The sequence below is a fragment of the Colletotrichum phormii genome, assembly GCF_030913505.1.
Source record: "Colletotrichum phormii strain CBS 102054 chromosome Unknown BDP81scaffold_3, whole genome shotgun sequence".
In the NCBI taxonomy this organism is placed as follows: domain Eukaryota; kingdom Fungi; phylum Ascomycota; class Sordariomycetes; order Glomerellales; family Glomerellaceae; genus Colletotrichum; species Colletotrichum phormii.
This window is the reverse complement of record NW_026851445.1, coordinates 1516719-1537096: the sequence shown is the minus strand read 5'-3', so window position 1 is coordinate 1537096 and position 20378 is coordinate 1516719. Positions and strand designations below refer to the sequence as shown.

The 20378-nt window shown below is 53.3% G+C and overlaps 6 protein-coding genes across 6 annotated transcripts; 3 read left to right on the top strand and 3 right to left on the bottom strand.

The window, feature by feature from the left end:
- Positions 1 to 350: 350 nt before the first annotated feature.
- On the top strand, positions 351 to 4071 carry BDP81DRAFT_309762 (endonuclease/Exonuclease/phosphatase; the record flags this gene model as incomplete). The annotated part of the gene is made up of 3 exons (XM_060583570.1): positions 351 to 1519; positions 1579 to 3260; positions 3323 to 4071. 3 exons carry the CDS (start codon positions 351 to 353, stop codon positions 4069 to 4071), a joined length of 3600 nt encoding a protein of 1199 aa, XP_060449849.1.
- A 526-nt stretch (positions 4072 to 4597) lies between these two features.
- Positions 4598 to 6573, bottom strand: BDP81DRAFT_390521 (Exo70 exocyst complex subunit; the record flags this gene model as incomplete). The annotated part of the gene is made up of 2 exons (XM_060587419.1): positions 4598 to 6303; positions 6366 to 6573. The coding sequence occupies 2 exons, from the start codon at positions 6571 to 6573 to the stop codon at positions 4598 to 4600; spliced, it is 1914 nt and encodes a 637-aa protein (XP_060449848.1).
- An 823-nt stretch (positions 6574 to 7396) lies between these two features.
- BDP81DRAFT_310831 (aminotransferase) lies at positions 7397 to 8995 on the bottom strand (the record flags this gene model as incomplete). Its single annotated transcript, XM_060583672.1, has 4 exons — positions 7397 to 7865; positions 7933 to 8186; positions 8257 to 8606; positions 8656 to 8995. The coding sequence occupies 4 exons, from the start codon at positions 8993 to 8995 to the stop codon at positions 7397 to 7399; spliced, it is 1413 nt and encodes a 470-aa protein (XP_060449847.1).
- A 2476-nt stretch (positions 8996 to 11471) lies between these two features.
- On the top strand, positions 11472 to 14309 carry BDP81DRAFT_446175 (MCM2/3/5 family protein; the record flags this gene model as incomplete). Its single annotated transcript, XM_060592034.1, has 3 exons — positions 11472 to 11544; positions 11619 to 14217; positions 14276 to 14309. The coding sequence occupies 3 exons, from the start codon at positions 11472 to 11474 to the stop codon at positions 14307 to 14309; spliced, it is 2706 nt and encodes a 901-aa protein (XP_060449846.1).
- A 244-nt stretch (positions 14310 to 14553) lies between these two features.
- On the bottom strand, positions 14554 to 15914 carry BDP81DRAFT_458082 (Ribokinase-like protein; the record flags this gene model as incomplete). The annotated part of the gene is made up of 2 exons (XM_060593367.1): positions 14554 to 15707; positions 15809 to 15914. The coding sequence occupies 2 exons, from the start codon at positions 15912 to 15914 to the stop codon at positions 14554 to 14556; spliced, it is 1260 nt and encodes a 419-aa protein (XP_060449845.1).
- Positions 15915 to 17925: 2011 nt separating this feature from the next.
- On the top strand, positions 17926 to 19843 carry BDP81DRAFT_390517 (adenylate cyclase associated N terminal-domain-containing protein; the record flags this gene model as incomplete). Its single annotated transcript, XM_060587418.1, has 5 exons — positions 17926 to 17969; positions 18103 to 18373; positions 18437 to 18759; positions 18824 to 19331; positions 19400 to 19843. 5 exons carry the CDS (start codon positions 17926 to 17928, stop codon positions 19841 to 19843), a joined length of 1590 nt encoding a protein of 529 aa, XP_060449844.1.
- Between the last annotated feature and the right edge of the window lie 535 nt (positions 19844 to 20378).

The window sequence follows — 20378 nt, the reverse complement described above, 5'->3', positions numbered from 1 at the left end:
ATTCCCATGTCGGACTCAGCCTGCACGACTACGGATACACACTAACACTTACGCGGACCTTACCTCTCGTGCCTCTCTAGCTGAACGAGTCGAGTTTCTCACTTAGGTCGCTTAATACATAAGCAATCGTAAGCCTCACGCCTTTCTACATGTAAGCAACCTCGATCATCAAGTAAACGTAATATTCTCGTCTTATCCCGCTGGGCCCATTACCGACCGACACAGACACTCGACTTCTTTCTTGTCAAATACATACGCCTCTGGGCTCACCACGTACCACACTACAAACCAACCCTTTTCGAAGACTACGGGCGATCTAAGCCATTACCGGGACCAAGAGACCAACGCCAATGGAGTTCAGCGTCCCATCAACTCACGACACGGCTCTTTGCCTCATTCCCCCCAAGGAACAATGGCCGCCAATTGACCGTCTTCGGTTCCACAATGACAAGGCCTATGCCAAATGGCCACCTCACATCAACCTCGTTTACCCCTTCACCAGATCTGCGGACTCGGAGTCTCTGCATCAAGCCTGTGATGCCATTGTCAACTGCCTCAAGGCTCGACAGGAAACTGGTGACTTCGCTAATATTCCTCTTCTTCTCGACTCACCAGACTTTTTCGAGCATAAGCACGGCAACACCTTGTTTCTATGTGATAAGGACGAAAAAAGGAATCTTCACCTTGCCTCTTTGCGCGCCGCAATTCTCACAGCTATAGGCCAAACACGCCCTACTCCGTACCGAATGCACATGACAGTTGCTCAGTGCGAGGACTCAGCTGGGTCATCTAAACTCAACTTTCTCCTCGAGAAGCTACGGCGCCTACCACCGGTAAGTTGGGAAGCCACCCAACTAGCCGTTCTAGTTCGTCATGCTTCCGGTCAAATGAAGCTCTGGGGTCTTATTGACCTCACTTCGCCTTCACTGAGTCAATGCGATGATTCGTTTGGGCTCTTCCCCAAAATGGCCTCGGCCATTATTCCACAGCGATCATGGAGATTTTCCAGCCAAGACTTGGGTTGGCGGCCTGTCGCTTCAGATCCAGCCTCACCTCACCCAGAGGTCAAGGCAGTAGAGAACCTCATCGTCGCCAGCTGGAACGTTTTGGCAGAGTTCGAATGGCCCCCGTCTCGTAGTAGATACCCCGTTATCGTCGACAACCTACTTGCACGAAATGCCGTCGCGGACATCTTGGTACTCCAGGAAGTGACAGACGACTTCTTACCTTTCCTACTGAAAGACAACCGGATTCGCAATTTGTACCCCAATGTCTCCCACGGGTCTCCTGACGAACCTGCTGCCGGTCCATTGCCCAGCATTCTCAACCACGTGGTCCTTAGCAAGTATGCATTCTCATGGGAGTATCTTCCCTTCGTACGCCCGCACAAGGGATCATGCATACTCAGCTTTGGTGATCTGGCACATGGCGAGGGAGAGGAACCGGCTGCTCCTCTGGTCCTGGCAACTTGTCACCTGAGCCATGGTCTGACAGACGGCGCAGTGGTTGCCAAGGAAAGGTTAGCCATAGATCCCCGCCGAGCCTGATATGTTTTCTGTACTAACATATCATCTTTAGGGAACTCCAGGGGTTACTGGGTCATCTCAAGAACAACTACGCTTCACATCAATGGATCATCGCGGGTGATTTCAACATCACAACATCTTCCTACACCATGGACGCTGCTGTCAAGAAGGGGGCCATCACTGTCCAGACAGAGAATGTCCTCCGAGGCATCGAAACAACTCTGGCAAAGGCCGACCTTTTAGACGTATGGATGGTCTCGCGCATCGAGACTGGCGTGAGTGATAATTTCAGAGGGTATCTCACACAAATGTTTGAGGGTGAGCAAGGAGCAACTTTTGACCCTACTGCGAACCCCCACGCCAGCAAGATGGTTGGAACCGGGCTGGGTAACCGTCCGCAGCGGTACGACCGCATCTTGGTCAAGGGCACCGGTCCTTTCCAGATATCTCGTTTCAACATGTTTGGCTTCGTCGCTGGCGACAGCGAGACCGGAGAAGAGCCCCTGTACCCGAGTGATCACTGGGGCGTTCGATGTCTCTTGCAGCGCTCTCACGCAAAGGATGCCACCAGCGATGCACGGGCGATCCCTCTCTACCTCAAGAGAGCGCCAGACGGTTTGTCAGATACCACAGGATTGACTAAGTGCCTGGAGAATCTTGAGGTGTTTCCATCAGCACAAGACGAGGCAGTTCGAACTGAGGCGATTCGATTACTTCGTCAAATCCTAATCGAGCCCGACCAAACAGACGTGGACAACAAACGAGGCCGTCCGGCCATTGTAATTGTTCCCGTAGGATCCTATGGTCTTGACACTTGGTCCAGGAACTCCGATATCGACTGCTTCTTCATCGGGTCCATCAGTCCCCGTGTCTTCTTCACTCTGGCAAGACAAAGACTGAGAAAGTCGGGCATTCCTGGCATTCGGCTTCTAAGGAAAGTCAAAGCCAAGACCGGGACGATGCTCGAGGTGGAGGTTCTCGGCGTGAGATGCGATCTCCAATATTGCCAGGCGCCCAACATCGTGGACGAGTGGCCTGACGTTCTGAAGCGTCCCGCGTCAGACCCGGCATTCAGCTTGTCTGCCCAAACGTTGTTGAAGCTGAAGCCCGCGAGAGACCTATTCTATCTCCAGCGATCCATTCCGGACTTGGCCCAGTTCCGATTGAGCCACCGGGCCATCAAGACTTGGGCCAAGGCGCGTGGAATCTACGCTGCCAAGTTTGGATACCTCGGAGGCATCCACCTGACCGTCATGTTGGTCAATGTCTGCAAGGTGCTTTTGCACAACGGCGGCGCCGTTTCTGCTGCCGACATTATTGCGACCTTCTTTGACCACTATTCGCGGTTTGACTGGAAAAACGACATGGTCTTCGACCCGTTCTTCCATAAGAACCTCAGATACCACCGAACAAGTAGAGAGGCCCTGGTTTTGCTCGGGTGGCACTCGCCAACGCTCAACACGGCACTCAATGCTTCCGTCCCGACCGTCAAGATTATCGCGACCGAAATCCGCCAAGCCAACAAGCTGCTATCGGCCGATGGCGCAAGTTGGGAATCTTTGCTTCCGGTGCCGGAGCCCGGCCGAGGCAACATCATGTCGCCGAGCGCTGCGAACTTTCTCACGTCGTTCCGGTCCTTTGTAGACTTGCGAGTACATTACTGGGGAGCATCGCTAGAGCGTGGAAGTAGGCTCATCGGCTGGCTAGAGTCTCGATGTGCCTCTCTCCTCGTTGGTAAGTGCTTGTAACCCCTGACCCTATCCCACGTGCTGCTCGTTTGCTGACAATGCCCGAAGATATCAACAGAAGAGTCCCGCAGCTTTCAGCGAGGATCTGGCCTGCAAGATTTGTCGACGCATCTACGTGTGACCCTCAAAACACCCAAGGTGATTACCAGGGCTCTTACCTCGTCGGCCTGGAATGGATGGAACAGGACGAGAAGCCAGACAAAGGCGACCTGGAAGTTGCACAGAGCAACCTCAGGGCCGTTTTGCAGCAGTTTGAAAAGTTGATCCTGGGTGACGAGAGGTACTTTGATTCCAACACATCATGGTTCAGCGCGACAATAGTCAGAGCGAACGAGCTGAGAGATTTGCGCTTGGATGATCGCGAATGGGGTGTATACGTCGACGGCGACGACGACTCGGATACAGAAGACGAAGACGACACCGAGGACGAGGACGAGGAAGAGCTGGCCGCCATGGAGAGGCTCGCCGCCGAGAAGCTGAGCAAGAAGACAAAGTCAGCGAAGCAGCGATCGGGAACGACCAACCCGAAGCCTGAGGGAATGGGCAAGTTCCGCACTGCGCTGGATGTGCTCAACCGACTGCGATGGGATCCCGATATCGACAGCAACGACTATATCATCGGGTACGAGGACAGATTCCTGGGGCCACAGGAGAAAGCCCTGTCGGCGTGGAAGAGCGAGCAGACGCACGAGGAGTTCATCCCTCAGCATCGGATTTTGTGGTTCAAGCGCGCCAGCGACGGCGTGATTATGTGGCACAGGTCGGAGCGTATCGATTTGCTCTTCAAGAAGACTTGAGTTTAGCACATTGGTGTAGGCTGAAGCCAAGGTCGGCCAAATTTAGCAGTGTATGGAAATAGTCCTCGCTGAGCAATGTAAACATCCGGTATGGATGGCTACACCTTTAGTGAAGGTTGCCTTGAGCGAATGATAATGATGACCATGCTTGTCAAGACACTGCACTTATCATGATACTGCATGCTTTTATCAACCAATTTACTGAGACCCAATCACCCAGTATGCCTTAATTACCACATGCAAGGTGTCCATACGGATGTAATGTAATTGCGATACATGCGTTGACATGGCCCGGCATGTTGATCTCACGACAGCTCCGAATCACGCACTCAAAACAAGGGATGAGATGCAATGATGTTTTGTATGTACGAGAAGGATCGCCAATCCATGACTTGGTATTCGCCACCGAAACGCCCTGCCAAAGTTCCAGAACAATGCTAAACAAACAAATAGCTGACAAGAGAACAACCGGGCACCCTCGCCGGGAACATAGTCGGGTATGATCTATGCGCACACAATGCCCTCCTCAATAGAGTGTCATGAAGACAGCGGCAATCTGAGACTTGTCGTATTTGACATACTTGCCCTTGCCCTTGTCAACTTCGTGGTACCGGTCCCAGAACCGGTTGTAAAGGGGCTCGAGCATCTGCTGAATATCTCTTGCAAGCATCTGACGCACCTCCCTTTCCATGTTGTACGTCTTGTGCCGGCTGACCATCTCATCAAAGGAGGCATTGAATGCCTGGAACTTGCCCTTGATGTTGTCCTTGTCTTTGCTGCTAAGGCCCTTAAGAATTGAGGCAGAATCAGCCTGTCCGGATTGGGGTCTTGCTTTGCTGGTGTGGATCACATCAAACAAGTGCGTGGAGACCTCCTTGCAATCCATCGTATACATGCCCGTTGCTTTCTTGCGCCATTGGTCCAGCATACTCATCCTGCCCTCAAGTAGTGGTGCAAGGTCAGAATCGCGGATCATTCTTTCAATGATGATAACGCTGTTGGCCAGGAATACGCCAATCACAGCTCGGCCACCCTTGAGAACCATCTTGGCCTTTGAGTCCAGTCCCGCCATGAGCATTTCGACGGTGTCTGAGCAGTAGTGCGAAAAGATTTCTTTTCCGTCTGCGCCAATATCAAAGGAAGCAAGACTAGGAATTGCGTCGGTTGATCGTCCATCTGCAGCAGCATTTGATCTCCATCCTCCGTCGCCTAGAGAGAACATGATGCTGGAGACGGGCCGCAGGAATTCAACCATGGTCTGCAACCGCTGCATTGTCGCCGATATGATAGGTATTGGAGCACCGTCTTGCGGAAGTGTTTGCATAGCAGCGATCTTTCGTTTCGTGTCATCCAACAGCTCTCCCAACGAGAGTTTAGCAGTCTCTCGCACAGGCCGAAGAGCTGAGGCAAGTGAAGACTTGAGCTCGCCTGTACGCGTCTCCAGGTTGCTTGAGAGACCAGACATGATCTCGGTGATCTCGTAGGCGAGATAGCAGTCCGTGTCCAGGTGCCCCTTGATGTGGTTGTTCAGCTCCCGCAAAGTACGTGCAAGTTCGGCCATAGCGCTCTGGCACGTAGCTTGGAAGAGGGGACCCCAATCTTCGCGGGTGAAGATGCTACAAATATTGTCGTACTCGGCCAAAAATGCGCCTTCCATGGCCTGCGCGTACGTGCCGATGCCATTGGTGCCTGCGCGGTAGATAGCATCGGGGTTCTTCTTCTTCGTCGTGTTGACGCTGGCAGCAGCCAGGTTGGCCAAGGTAGAGGAAAGATAAGGTCCGCGTATTTCGGCGTAGATCTTGGCAATGGTCGAGTCTTGCGGGGCAGCGGCAGCACCAGCGTTCTGGCGATGGTTGCTTGTGATGTACGAGTTGACTAGGCCGAGGCGTGTCACCTTGTCTTGGGACAATACGGGGAATGGCATATCCTTGGTAATGTAATGTAGCGGCTCGATTGATCGTGGGGTTTCTCCTCGCAAGAGTCTGTCGAAATGGCCCTCAAGCTGGGAGTTGCCTGACTTGATTAGGCGGACCAGCTCAGCCATCGTCTGTTGGTTCGCTCGTAGGTTGGAGGCCTGCATGTTCTCAAGTGACTTGGACAGTCGCTTGATTGAAGCGAGGTAGTTGGAAAGACCAGCCTTGTCCGGACCGGCGCGGATGATCTGTTCTTCGTCATTCTTACTATCGGCGGGTTTACGGAGTCGTTCGATGGCAGCGAGAACGGAATCGATATCTGCGAGCGAGGGAGGCAATGTCAGCTGAAGCCCTGTTAAGCATGCGCGAGGGTAGACGTACTGTTGCCCAGGACCTGGAGCTTCTTCGTCTCTCCACTGAGAGGACCGGCTACTTCTTTGACGCTCTTGCCGGTAGACTCCAACCTTCCCATGCATGCTTGAATCTTCTTGGTCAATTGAGTAGTCTTCTCAAGTCGCGAGTTGAGCACATCAACCTCGGCACGAGCTTCTTCGTCGGCATGGCGACTGGTCGCAGGCCCGACGGACATTGTGCGCGTCCCTATCAGCTGATAGTGCTACAGCGCTTGCAAGTTGCGGCCAGGTGGGGTTGAAGCAAGGAGTGTCGGAATTGGAGACCGCAGGGAGTTGAAGTGTAGGATCGGACCGTCGTCAGCGCTGTGGGGTTCGTGGGAAGTCAAGAGCCGGGCGAGATAAGGATTGCCGAATGTGTAATCTCGCGTCGCCAGTGCTCTTTCTCCGCGTAGGCAATATCACCTACGAAGTCGTGGGATGGCTGGCTCAGAAGTGGTGATGGTGAACTTCCGAGGGTACATTGGCAGACGGCAGGACGTGCGGAGCGAGAGCTTGGTACGGACGGGAAAAGGGAAGGTGTATTGTGCTCTTGCGGGCTCCTGCTGTGTCAGGCGCACCCGAATGTGCCTAAGCTGATCGGATGAGGTACGTGTGGTTCTGCTGCGCTGTCGCCTGTGTGTATTGAGAGCAAGTAAGTTCAGGAACCTGGGGGTTGGATGAACAGTTGGGATGGATTATGTCATCCCATGTTTGTCGCACCGCCCTTTCATGCCTTTCGAGTCCCAAATATCCGTACGTTCATCACTTCAATTAGAAATAAGGTCCACGAGATCGCCACCATTTATTTAGGAAGGTTCTATTCAACGCACCTTATCCAATGAAAGTTCTCTCATAGAGTATCTTTGGAATCTCAATTCTTTCACCAGTTCTTCCATATACTCTTCTTGTCTCTTCATACACCTATGATTTAGCACGCATGTGGTATTTTCGTACGTTGCCAAACTAGTCTTTCCTTGCTACTCTCGCATAGTATACATGCAATAGTGACACTCAAGTCAATCAAATAGCTGACCGGGACTTCTCCAGTCCGACAAAATAACTCTTGATCAACTTCACCACCGTCTCGGCAATGAACTCAACGTCGCTCCGTGTCACAGTATACGGCGGCGCCACAATGATGTGATCACCTAGAACGCCGTCCACAGTTCCTGCACCAGGGTAAACCACGATGCCGTATTCTTCGGTGCGCCCAAGATCGCTCATCTCTGTCGCCACCTGTACTTCTCTTGGCCAAGGTTCCTTGCTCAACTTGTCCCGCACAAACTCGATACCCCAGAAGAGTCCCTTGCCGCGGATATCTCCCACGTAAGGTTCGTCCTTGAGGCCCTCCTTCAAGAGTTCCGAAAGGAGTTGGCCCATGGCTCGTACGTTGGCGAGGAGACCATCCGACTTAATGATATGCTGTACTTCGAGTGCTGCTGCGCACGCAATAGGGTGGCCTTGATATGTGTGCCCATGAACGAAACAACTGTACCGCGTCAGTGTGGCCCCTTTCACCAGCGAGACGCACTCAGAGACCACTTCATGGAACTCACCTGGAACCCTTCTCCAACACATCGGCTACTCCCTTGTTGACCAGAACGCCTGCAATCGGTTGGTAACCCCCGGCTAGGCCCTTGCCAATAGTCTGGATATCGGGTACTACCCCCTCGCCCTCCCAAGCATGGAGAGTCCCAGAGCGGCCCATGCCGCTCATGACTTCGTCCATAATCAGAAGTGCTCCGTGTCGATCGCAGACTGCCTTCACAGCCTTGAAATGGCCGCTCACAGATGGGACACAACCCAGAGCCTATTTAGAAATGTTAGTCGATCTCGTCTGGACCGCGGCTGCTTTGTGCTTCTTCAGCGGATCGTCTTACAGCTCCAACAACCGGCTCCGCCACAAAAGCGCACACATTCCCCGGTCCTACCCGTGTAAACTCATCGTCGAGCTCCTGGGCAAGGCGAGCCACATATGAGGCGTCCGATTCCCCAGGTGCTTTGCCCCTGTACTCATAACAAGGGGCCACATGAGAGACGATGTTGTCGAGGAGCATCGGCGTGAATTTGGCTCGGCGAGAAACGTGACCACCCATCGAAAGTGCGCCCAGAGTTGTTCCATGATACGACCTTTCCCGAGCTATGAAGAGGTGTCTCTGGGGCTCTGGCGTATCCTTCTCCAGGAAGAACTGCCTTGCGAGCTTCATCGCTGCCTCCATGGCCTCGGATCCTACAAGAATTAACAAGAAGTCGGTCCTGATCGATTTCATCAGACCTACCGCTGCTGACTAGGTAAGCTCGTGACATCTGACCGCCGGTCGAATCGACGAGAAACTGGCACAATTTCTCGCAGGCGGGGGTTGTGAAGAACGTCGAAGGACTATATGCGATGCTGTTGATCTGCCGCAACATAGCGTCTGCCACTCTTTTGTCACCATGACCGATACATGCGACGGCGGCGCCTCCAGAAGCGTCAAAGAGTTTCCTGCCGCCTTCTACCACATAGTGATGACCTTCACCACCAACAATGCGTGCAAACTGACCCCGTAGATCTCGATGAAGCACTGGCGAGTGGCTCGCATCAGTGAACTCTACGGTATCAAGGGGTTTGAGAACCATTGTGAGCGAAGCACGATGTACGTTGAGGCGCGGTGTATTGGTTGGGGTCCGTAAGCAAGGTATGGATGATAGAGGGAATAGAGCGGTGTAAACAGTAGACAACACTGGCAGGCCAACGTTCTTGTCGAGCCTTTAATACTGTTCACCTCCCATCTCACGAAGCTCCTCTTCACAAGTGCTTCAATACCTGCAGTCATTAATGTGTAAGATATCGGCAAGCCGAACCTAGGAATGTCCGCCTTTCTGTACTAGGGTCCGAGGTAGCGTAGCAAAGCCTGCCGTGAGAGGAGGGGGACGCATTGGCGCATCCACCGTGGTGTGGAGAGGGGGCGTGGATATGGAGAATAGAGTTCGGAGTAGGTAAGTGAGTGATACAACTTGGAGAACCATGACGGAAGCCTCCCACCGAAGAGAATACCCCCGGCCAAGCGAGCCGTGTGAGCTTGATCTGGGCCCGGTCGTGAGCATGGTGCTCCGCCCCCGTCTAGACGGAGGCACACCATCGGCTTACCGAACGGTCTCTCGATGCGCCATGCCGCTCCAGTACGAAAACGGATAGCCGCGGAACGACGTGCAGCAAATGACGCCTCTGATACGAGTCCAGGACTCCATCTGAACAGAAAATGTAAGAAGATCTCTTTGAGGTACTCGCAGACTCGTCGATGGGGGAGGATATTCAGAGCGCCGTTGAGCTGATTTGCGATATCTTCTCAAGCTGCGAGTATCCGATGAGAAACTGGACCCGCGAAGGTGGAGCAGCTAGTAACAGTGTCGGATCGTTCCGATGCCGCGTCACCTTTCATCGGGATGCCGATATACTTTCGGGCCGGTCATTTCGGTGTCACTGTCCCGTGCCCAAGATGAGTTAGTATGGAACCGTAGATGTTCTCGTCGCGAGAAGTTCCCCCCCCGCTGAGTGCGTGTACGGAGTACAGATATTGGCCAACTGCAAGACCGTTCTTGCATTGTGAACTTCATGTACGAGGTAACCGCACCGGCGATATCTCTACACCCTTATCTCACCCGACGATACCTGGCCCCCTTGGATTTCCATTTCTCATTCAACCCCTGTATGCATACAGAGCCGGTTGAGAGCGACAAGGATTGGCGGATGTGACTCGTCACTAGTGAGATGAAGTCCGAACTTGAGGCCAGCAGTGGAGGAAGAGATCCTCTGCAGAATTAACCGGCTGGACTTGCGAATTGCAACGCATGCCGGCAAAGCAGGTATTCGCGCGCTATCCGCCTGGTGCAATCTTTGGCGACTGGTAGTAGCTCAGTGCCTAAAGGTACGAGACATTTCCCTTGTCTCATCGTTGCCGATCGGCTATAAGTGGATACGTGCTTACTTACCAAAGGATAAGAAAAGAGCATCAAGGAATCCCATTACACGGAGTCGTCGGTAGGGTAAAGTGTCACTCCATGAGCTCGACGTCCACCAAGCGGGTGACCAACGCTTGACAGCAGACGTTGCATTAAACGACGACGCTGAAAGGAAGTGTGCACCGGAGAATCTGCTTCGTATCTGCAAGAAGCCTGCGGAAGCAAGACTTGCCAGGGCGGCCCAGACTGTCGGGTCTTGGGTACGTGGCTGAGATTATTTGGTAGGCAAGTCTCTGATTTTTCCACGATTCGGCGGGCGTCCCTAAGGTACGATGGTCCATTATTGAGACTGACAAGTCGAGGCCTGCAACGAGTGAGTAGTTTTGCTCGGCGAACCACATCGTCGAGGTAATGTGAGCATGGTTCATGTGCGACGAAGGCACGGCATTGTCCCGGGTGTTATCTGCCTCCCGTGGGCAGGGTAAGTAAGAAGCCGAAATATTAAAGGTACCCAAAGTGGTCCAACAGGCGTGTGACGTAGGATACGGAGGGTGAGCTGATCTCGCCCCGGCGGCAGTGTCGACGCTGGGCAATAGTCGGGATGATGGCCCGCAAGAGCAAGAGGTACTGGTAGAATAACGACGATTCTGGCTTGTCGAAGACAGGTTAGTTTGGCTGAGAAACGGCCCCTCATGCTGTGCCAATCCATGGTCGGCGTTGGGGCTTACATGGTGACAGACAGACGATGCGCTGAAGTACCTAATGTGACGCTTGGAATACCTTAGTCAGGTACCGAAGTACCTACCTCGAAGCATTGTTGGAAAGGGGCATCAGCCACATGTCTCTAGGGGAGGGGCAAGCCACGGTTGCCTTGCCAAAGCAAAACCACTTTACGCGTCCCACATCGGGGCGCGTCGCTTCGCGTTTTTGGATGGGAATTGGTCCCCTCCTTTTTTTTCCTTGTCGCTCACACTCTCTGCGGCGGATCACATTCCCCCTCCCCCTCGACCTTCAATATTGACACTTCTGCAGCCTCCTTGTACCTCATGTTGTCAGCTACTTTTGCAAACCCACGCTTTTGATACCCTTCTCTCCCGAGACTCTCTTACTTCCGTTCAATTAAGTCTCGACTCTGACAACAATTGCCGCCGCCATGGATTCGTTCATGCTGCAGGATGCAGCCGCCTTGGACCGCGTGCGCTTGGCCCAGGAGTTCCTCGATCCTCGTACGTTTGCTTTCGCATCCCCGTACATGTCTATGCGCCTCTGAATGTTGCACACTGACCTGGTTCGACCACAGAGAATGACTCTCAAGGACGCAGCTACAGATCCGCCATCATCTTGATGTTGCAAAAGCAGCAGAGAAGACTTGTCGTCAACCTCGACCAACTACGCGCCCATAATGCCGAACTTGCCTCTGGAATTCTTCAAGACCCTTTCGACTATAGTCTTGCCTTCAACCATGCCCTGAAACAAATCGTCAAGACACTGCCCCAGTCCGGCGATGCGGAAAAGTTGAACGAGATCTCCTACTACTGCGCATGGGCCGGTAGCTTTGGCATGAATGCCTGCAACCCTCGCACATTGTCCTCCCAGCACCTGAACAGCATGGTGTCCCTCGAAGGCATTGTGACGAGATGCTCGCTGATTCGGCCCAAGGTTGTCAAGAGTGTGCATTACAACGAGAACAAGGATGTCTTCCACTTCCGAGAGTACCAAGACCAGACCATGACCAACGGAGTCACCACATCGAGCGCTTACCCTCAAGAGGACGACGAAGGCAACCCGCTTACTACCGAGTACGGCTTCAGCACCTACAGAGATCACCAGACCGTTTCCATTCAGGAGATGCCAGAGCGTGCCCCGGCAGGTCAGCTGCCCCGTGGCGTGGATGTGATCCTCGATGATGACCTTGTCGACAAGGTCAAGCCTGGCGACCGCGTGCAACTCGTCGGTATCTACAGAACGCTCGGCAACAGAAACACAAACCATAACAGCGCCTTGTTCAAGACGGTTATCATCGCCAACCACATTCTTCTCCTGTCATCGAAATCGGGAGGTGGTGTGGCCACTGCCACTATAACCGATACGGATATTCGAAACATCAACAAAGTAGCAAAGAAGAAGAATCTTCTCGACCTCCTTTCCCAGTCACTCGCGCCCAGTATTTACGGCCACGCATACATCAAGAAGGCAATTCTTTTGATGCTGCTTGGTGGCATGGAGAAGAATTTGGAAAATGGCACTCATTTGAGGGGTGACATCAACATCCTCATGGTGGGAGACCCCTCCACGGCCAAGTCCCAGCTTCTTCGATTCGTCCTCAATACGGCGCCACTAGCCATTGCTACTACCGGTCGAGGTTCCTCAGGTGTCGGTCTGACGGCCGCTGTAACTTCGGATAAGGAGACCGGTGAGAGGAGACTTGAGGCCGGAGCTATGGTCATGGCTGATCGTGGCGTGGTATGCATTGACGAGTTCGACAAGATGTCCGATATTGATCGTGTTGCAATTCACGAAGTCATGGAACAGCAGACTGTCACAATTGCCAAGGCTGGTATTCACACTTCGCTCAACGCCAGGTGCAGCGTTGTTGCTGCTGCCAACCCCATCTTTGGCCAATACGACACCCATAAGGACCCCCACAAGAACATCGCCCTTCCAGACTCCCTCCTGTCTCGTTTCGATCTGTTGTTCGTCGTTACCGATGATATCGAGGATACTCGGGACCGGCAGGTTTCGGAGCACGTTCTGCGGATGCACCGTTACCGTCAACCGGGGACAGAAGAGGGTGCGCCGGTGCGTGAGAACGCCGGCCAAGCCCTCGGCGTTGCCATCAACAACCAAGCCGATACCCAGCGCCCGACCGATGTGTTCGAGAAGTTCGATGCGATGCTTCACGCTGGCGTCACTCTTACCACTGGACGCGGCGCGAACAAGAAGCCCGAGGTGCTCAGCATTCCTTTCATGAAGAAATACATTCAATATGCCAAGACCAGAATTCGGCCTGTCTTGACTCAGGCCGCATCAGATCGCATCTCTGACATTTATGTTGGCCTCAGAAACGATGAGATGGAGGGTAACCAGCGCAGAACCAGCCCTCTGACCGTCCGTACTTTGGAAACTCTTATTCGTTTGGCTACCGCCCACGCCAAGTCCCGACTCTCAAATCGAGTAGACGAGCGCGATGCACTTGCGGCCGAGGCAATCCTCCGTTTTGCCCTGTTCAAGGAGGTGGTCGAGGACGAGTCGAGAAAGAAGCGCAGGAAAACTCAGACCACCAAATTTGCTTCGTCAAGCGATGAAAGCTCGTCTGACGACGACGATGATGCAACCTTTAAGAAGACGACAACACGGACGCCCGTCCCAAGGTCCTCGCGGTCGACGCGAGGCGTGGCCCGGCCTCGGCGGACCGCTGGTGCCAGCAGTGCCAACGAAGATGCCCCTGAAAGCGACGCGGAGACGCCTGCCGAGCCTGATGCAGTGGAGGAAGCAGAGGAGGATATCTACGAGGCGACGCCACGGAGGTCCCGTCGTCGCGGTGATGGCGCGGCTTCTTCAAGTGCGGCACCGCACACGCAAACATCATTTGCTTCATCTCTGCCCGCTTCTCAGCTGCCTTCCCAGTCACAAGACAACGGCGAGGATGATGACGAGCTGGCATCGGGAGCAGCTGGCCTCGCCATTGCTGACGAACCCATCAGTCCCCAGCGATTGACTGTGTTCAGAAGCGCTCTTGGCCAGCTACTCAACTCGGCCTTGTTCGACGACGATTCTGCCAATGTCAATGCTGTTCTGGAAGCCGTCAACACTAAGTTGCAGTCGCGTAGCGGCAGTGCCTTCAGCAAGGAAGAGGCCGTCAAAGCTCTCAAGAAGATGGACGAAGCCAACCAGATTATGTACGTTCCCCCGCTTGATTATTCATCTTCTATTCTTATGTGGCTAACCGAGAGACAGGTACACCGATGGAGAGCTTGTGTACAAGATTTAAGGCCGGATGTCTTGATGTGGGATTATTTGCGTATGATATCTGGCGTTGGTATTGTGAGAGGAAGGCGGCGTCCCTGTGAGACATTGCCATGTTACGTAACGAATAGAGACTCGACTACCATGATTCTTGCGCAGTGGTCTGTAAGGTGTCAGATCCAACGCGTCAAACTTTGCATTAACTTTTGCCCTTATTTGTCTACCTCTTTCTAGATATATGATCACGGATGAAGCATTTGTCGTGGACTCTACTGTGTCTTTTGTAGACGGGCTCGGAATTCCGCAAGCCGGTCCTCTACCCTTTCACCATTCCATGTCTCCTGGCCCTCCTCGTTTTTGGCCAAAGTTGGTACGCCAACTTGCTCAATGGCAAAGCTGGCGGCTACACTGCCCCATGCTGCAGCTTCCTCTACGCTCTTGCCCCTTGCAAGAGCAACAGCGAGGCCGCCCAGAAAGGTGTTGCCACCTCCTGTAGGATCTATCACTTTGGCGCTGTCCTGGTGAACGGCTGGAATCCACTGTTCGGTACCAGAATCAACCTCGATTTCCTCGCGAACAACAGCACCTTCGTCATCCTGAAGCAGACCGGCGAAGAGTGCTTCCATGTCGGTGTCCGGCTGAAGGCCGCCCCTCGTATAATCCTTCTTGCGACGCTTCGGACCTGCTCCATCGCCAGCAGCTGGATGTCGCTTGCGGCCACCGTTTCGAGCAACGTAGCAGCCCTTGTCTCCGGCGCGGATGACGAGCGTGAATGATGACAAAGGCATACTTGCGAGAAGTTGCTCGCAGGATCTCTCTACCGCCGCTTTCGAAATCTCTCCAGTGGCTGGGTCCAGGCCGTCGTCGCCCATGAAACCTGCCAGCTCCGAGTGGTTCGGACTGAGGATGTCGATCAGGGGCAGGCAATTTGTACAGTTGAGAAGTTCATCGGGCGTACACAGGTCAGGTACGGGTTCCCAGATGAATATTGGTTTTGTGTATGCATCGGGCGGGCACACATGCTTCCGGGCTGAGGTGATTTCGGACACCAAGTCTCTACATCTGGCCGGGGAGCAGATTAGGTGAAAGGACTTGGATAGTAGCAGATGAGGTGTGAGGTCCCCTGCAGTGAGGCGCTTCTTGGTGGTGGTGTACTTGAAGGCGCGCTTCTCTGCGTTCTCGTATCCGTTCCATCCGCGGGTGGTCAGACGCTCTGGGTCCTCGCGGAACACGACTGACGTCTCCCAGCTGCCGATGAGCTCGGTCAAGGATTGTGGAAAGTCGGAACCCTTGTCGACGATCCAGCCGACTGAAGAGGCATCCGGAGCCGGCGAGAAGAGACGGGCTCCAAGGGCACCATATGAGCCGGCACCGCCGAGAACATCAAAGACGGGCGGCGTGGGCGGCAAGAAGTGTATCTCGTCTAGTCATCGTCAGCAGAGGATTCATGCAGTGGAGGGACACACCGTGGTGATATTGGATTCATGGAGAAAAGGCATCGGTGGAGAGAGGTTTCCGACTCACCTATGATGAACATTCCCAACGTCACAAAGTCAATGGCAGGCAATGCTTTGAATTCTTCGTCAGTAAGACGCTGCTCTTTCGGCGATTGTGAGTCGTCGTCGGCCATGGTCAAAGCTTCACAATGAAATCGACTCTTGGAAGGACGGATCAATAGTAGCTACGCAATGAGTGGCGTGAAGACTCAACCCGAATCGAATGAGATGTTAATGTTGTCGGCCGAGATGCTGTGTTACGCGGCAATTGCTACTATTGTGAGGAAGTGAGAGCCAGACGATTGACTGATATCTTAGGAGCCAGCCAAAAAGTCGTAGTAGGACAGATGATTTTGAGTGTGAATTTGCAAAGTGAAGGGCTTTTGAAACTAGGTTACACCCACTTTGTTGTGTGCTATGGGTTATTGGCCGCATCAGCGTCGGCGAGAATGCACAATGCAGCAAGCACGGACGAAGCGAGGGGGCTCTGACAGGCTGATATGTGCCTTACTAGATGAGGTGAGGTGAGAAGGCACCTCCTCCATGAGACGTTGCAGGTGATATAGGTTAGGTTGAGGAACAGGCCCGGATTTCTGGCCGACGGGCGAATTGAAGATGCAAAACAACTGTAGAAATACAGCTGGCTGGAGTGAGCCTCAATATCAACAACAAACCATTAGCCAGTGCGCTATCTTCTCTTTCAATTTACCCCCTATCTTAATCATATGCCATCTTTTATCCATACACTAGACGCCGCCGCCGTCCGTGGATATATGGTACCTGAAATGATTCCACGTGAAATCTTACAGATAAGGTAGCACACAACCACACGTTGGGCCGGCACGTGGCAGGGTTGCCTGTGGTAGAAGGAGGGAGCTTCTAGAAGCTTATCTGATCTCGCTCAACTCACTCGAGCCGAGAGGGGCAGCTCCTTATGGGTCTGGAGTGTTCTAAGAGGTTAGCTAGTCGGTCCAAATTCATTGTAGGTGAAGTTTCGAGGTTGAGATTGTAAGCCGTCCATACTTTAGCCTCAACTGACACTTTTCTGTCGCTGAACAACTTTGCTTGACTATCGTCATCATCAGCCGCTTCTGGCATCGTACTCATAGACAAAGTGGGGGGGGGGTTTGGCGACTGCCTACAGAGTATACGTACGCCGGAGTACACTAGCTGGGCAAGCTGCATTTGATCTACTCAACCTTCTCGAAATTGCCTGGCATGCTGACCACCGTCATCTCATCCTATGCAATTGCAGATTGCACACAGTCAGCGAAACCGAGCAGATGAATGGCAGGAATCGCATGCGCAAGAGATGAAGGATTGACCTTAGGCTTCAGCAGATACCTAATCTTGCTCAAGCTTAGATAGCCAAGTTCAATAGATACATGAGGTAGGTAGATGAGCTGCTAGGTAGCCCAAGTGCCTGAGCAGAGGCAGGTTGTGCCTAAGGCAATAGACTCCAAGGCATCCAAAAAGCGAGAGGCACCCATCATCTTGGATGGCGCGGTAGCGTGGGCAGGGAATACCTCAGGTACTTGTCCCGGGACCTCAAGCACGATTAGGTACCTGATCAGCAGAGCTTCCTGAAGAGGTACTGTGTCTCCAGCACAAAGATACGTACTGCCGCGTCTGTCCACCCCCATTGTCTGGCATGACATTGGATGCTTGCGATAATACCCATTCAAAACACCTCGTCCGCCAACCTCGTAGCTCTCTGCTCATTTACAACATCTTCAGCGGCAGCCGACCTATTGCTCTTTGCCAGGTGCATTTCACCCATCCCAGCAGCTCCGCACTAGCTGAAACTTCACGCCCAATCTTTTGGCTCTGCCCCATTCAACCTTGCAATAGTTGCTTTGCTGTGTTGAGCTGTTTCGACAGACATCCTGCACGAGGCCTCGGTTGCATTGAGCTCACTTCGTGTTGCAACAGCCGACCCTGCTATTGCCCTTGCTGTCATTGTCGTTATTGTTCTTGACATTGCATATCCACCCCGTCTTCCGCTACCGATCTCCGTCCTCTGACGCCCTTCGTCACACCGTCTCTGTCCGTCAGTGCTTACCCCCGGCCCATCGCCGCCGTCCTATAACCTCTCCTGTCGACCTTCTCCTTGCAACAAGCTTCGGCTCCCCTCCTCTGCCCAACATGGCAACGAACAACATGCACAACCTCACCACTCTCATCAAGCGGTACGTCGACGGATTTCCTATCAGCCTGGACTGCTTTGCATCCATCTCTACGGCAACACTGACGGGCGTTACCTCGCTGTTGCTCCTATCCTTGGCCCACTGCCAGCGCACTCGCAGCTAACCTCGAAACAAGGCTCGAAGCTGCCACGGCTAGACTCGAAGACATCGCCACCTCTACCATCGAGCTTCCCCAAGCAGTTCCCGCTCTCAATCAATCGGTCGCCTCGCCGCCTGACGCTTCCAATGCCTCGGCCGCTCCCCCGCCGCCGCAAGCCCCCGTCGCTCCCCAAGCTCCCCCAGAGCCAGTCCCTGAGTCCATTGAGGAGTTCGACCAATTTATTGCCACATCGGTCGAGAAATATGTCAAAACCAGTCAGCAGCTAGGAGGCCTTGTTGCTGACCAGGTCAGTCATCTAAATACATTTGCGAATTGACCGTTCTTTGGGTGTTGACTAGGGTCTCCGTAGGCTGCCAAAGTTCTGCAGGGTTTCCAAGCCCAGCGCAACTTCCTGCTCATCACCACGAAGGCTAAGAAGCCTGATCTGAACGGCGCAGAAATGGCTGTATATCAGGACCTTCTCAAGCCCATCAACGAAGCCCTTGTAGCTGTCAACAACATCAAAGAGTCCAACCGAGGATCGCCAGTTTTCACTCAACTGAGCGCTGTTGCTGAGGGCATCATGGTTCTCGCCTGGGTCACTGTCGACAACCGTCCTTATAAGCATGTCGAAGATTCGTTGGGCTCTGCCCAATTCTTTGGTAACAGGGTGCTGAAGGAACAAAAGGACAAGTATGTCTACGCAAACGATCTGAGGAGCCGCTTGAAGTCCCCTGGCTAATGCGATATTGCATAGGGATGCGCAACAAACCGACTGGGTGAATGCCTTTTACCAAGTCTTCCGTGACCTTGCCGACTATGTCAAGCAGAACTTCGCTAGCGGCATCCCCTGGAACCCGAAGGGTCAGCCAGCTCAGGAAGTCGCTAAGTCATTGTCCGCATCTGCAGCCTCCGCCGCCGCTCCTCCTCCTCCGCCACCACCGGCCGGCGGTCTTCCGCCCCCGCCCCCACCTCCCGGTCCCCCTCCTGTACTGGATATAAAGGAAGAAACCCCCGGTGGCAAGGGTGGGTTGGGTGCCGTGTTCTCCGAACTCAACAAAGGCGAGGCTGTGACGAAGGGTCTTCGCAAGGTCGACAGATCGGAAATGACGCACAAGAACCCGTCCCTTCGTACAACCTCGAAAGTCGATGGAGAGACATCAGCACGCGGCAAGAGCCCGGCTCCTGGCAAGAAGCCTAAGCCAGAGAGCATGCGCGTCAAGAAGCCGTCAAAGAAGGTGCTTGAGGGCAACAAGTGGACTATCGTATGAAACCCCCCTATAATTGTGCTTTGGATGATGTCAAAGGTGATTAACTCTGATATCGTTTCCAGGAAAACTTCGAGAAGGAGCCTCAGCCTATTGAAATCGAGGCATCCAATTCGCACTCCATTCTGATCAGCAAGTGCAGCAACACTACCATTATTGTGAAGGGCAAGGCAAACGCTGTTACCATCGAGAACTCGACTCGTCTGTCGTTGATCGTTGAGTCCCTCATCTCAACTGTGGACGTTATCAAGTCCCAGAACTTCGCTTTGCAGGTCATGGGGGCCGTGCCTGCCGTTTTGATGGACTCGATTGATGGCGCTCAAGTCTACTTCAGCAAGGAGAGCACGGACACCAAGATCTTCTCGAGCAAGTCTTCCGGCATTAACCTCAACATCATCTCGGGAGAGGACGAGGACTACGTGGAAGTGCCGCTTCCATCGCAGATTTGCTCCTACTATGATGAGACCAAGGGCGAACTCGTCAACGAGATTGTGTCTCACTCGGGTTAAGATGGAAGTGTCAGCCATAGATAAGGAAGGGGATCGGTTTGGGTAGGGGCAGAGGCGGGTCGAATTGTAGGAGTTAACATGGCGGCGGCACATTTTGTTCTCCACCTCATACATAGCCTGCTTCATTTTGGAACTCTTCGGTTTTGACTCATCTATTCAAACCACGTTACATTTATACATCTTGCCTTGCATCCCCGATGCGCGTACGTTTGAACTAGGAGGGAATGGGAAGTTGTCGAGATAATGTTTTTGATTTTGCCACCCGAGCAACGTGGATTTGTAGTGTACATAGACCCAGAGACATGTGAAAGACTGCGAAGGGGGAAATTTTTCAATATGATCGCGGCGGTGCCGACACCACCGGTCACGTCTATCAGGTTTGCCAGAGACGCTTCTACTGTATCGGTGCAAAGAATGACCGGTCATCTACATGTAACCATATATGAACACACATACACACCCTCTCACAACTAACTGATGGAGCGTCCTTGGGACGCTAGTCGACTTTCTCTTCTCTCGCCCGTATTACAAACGA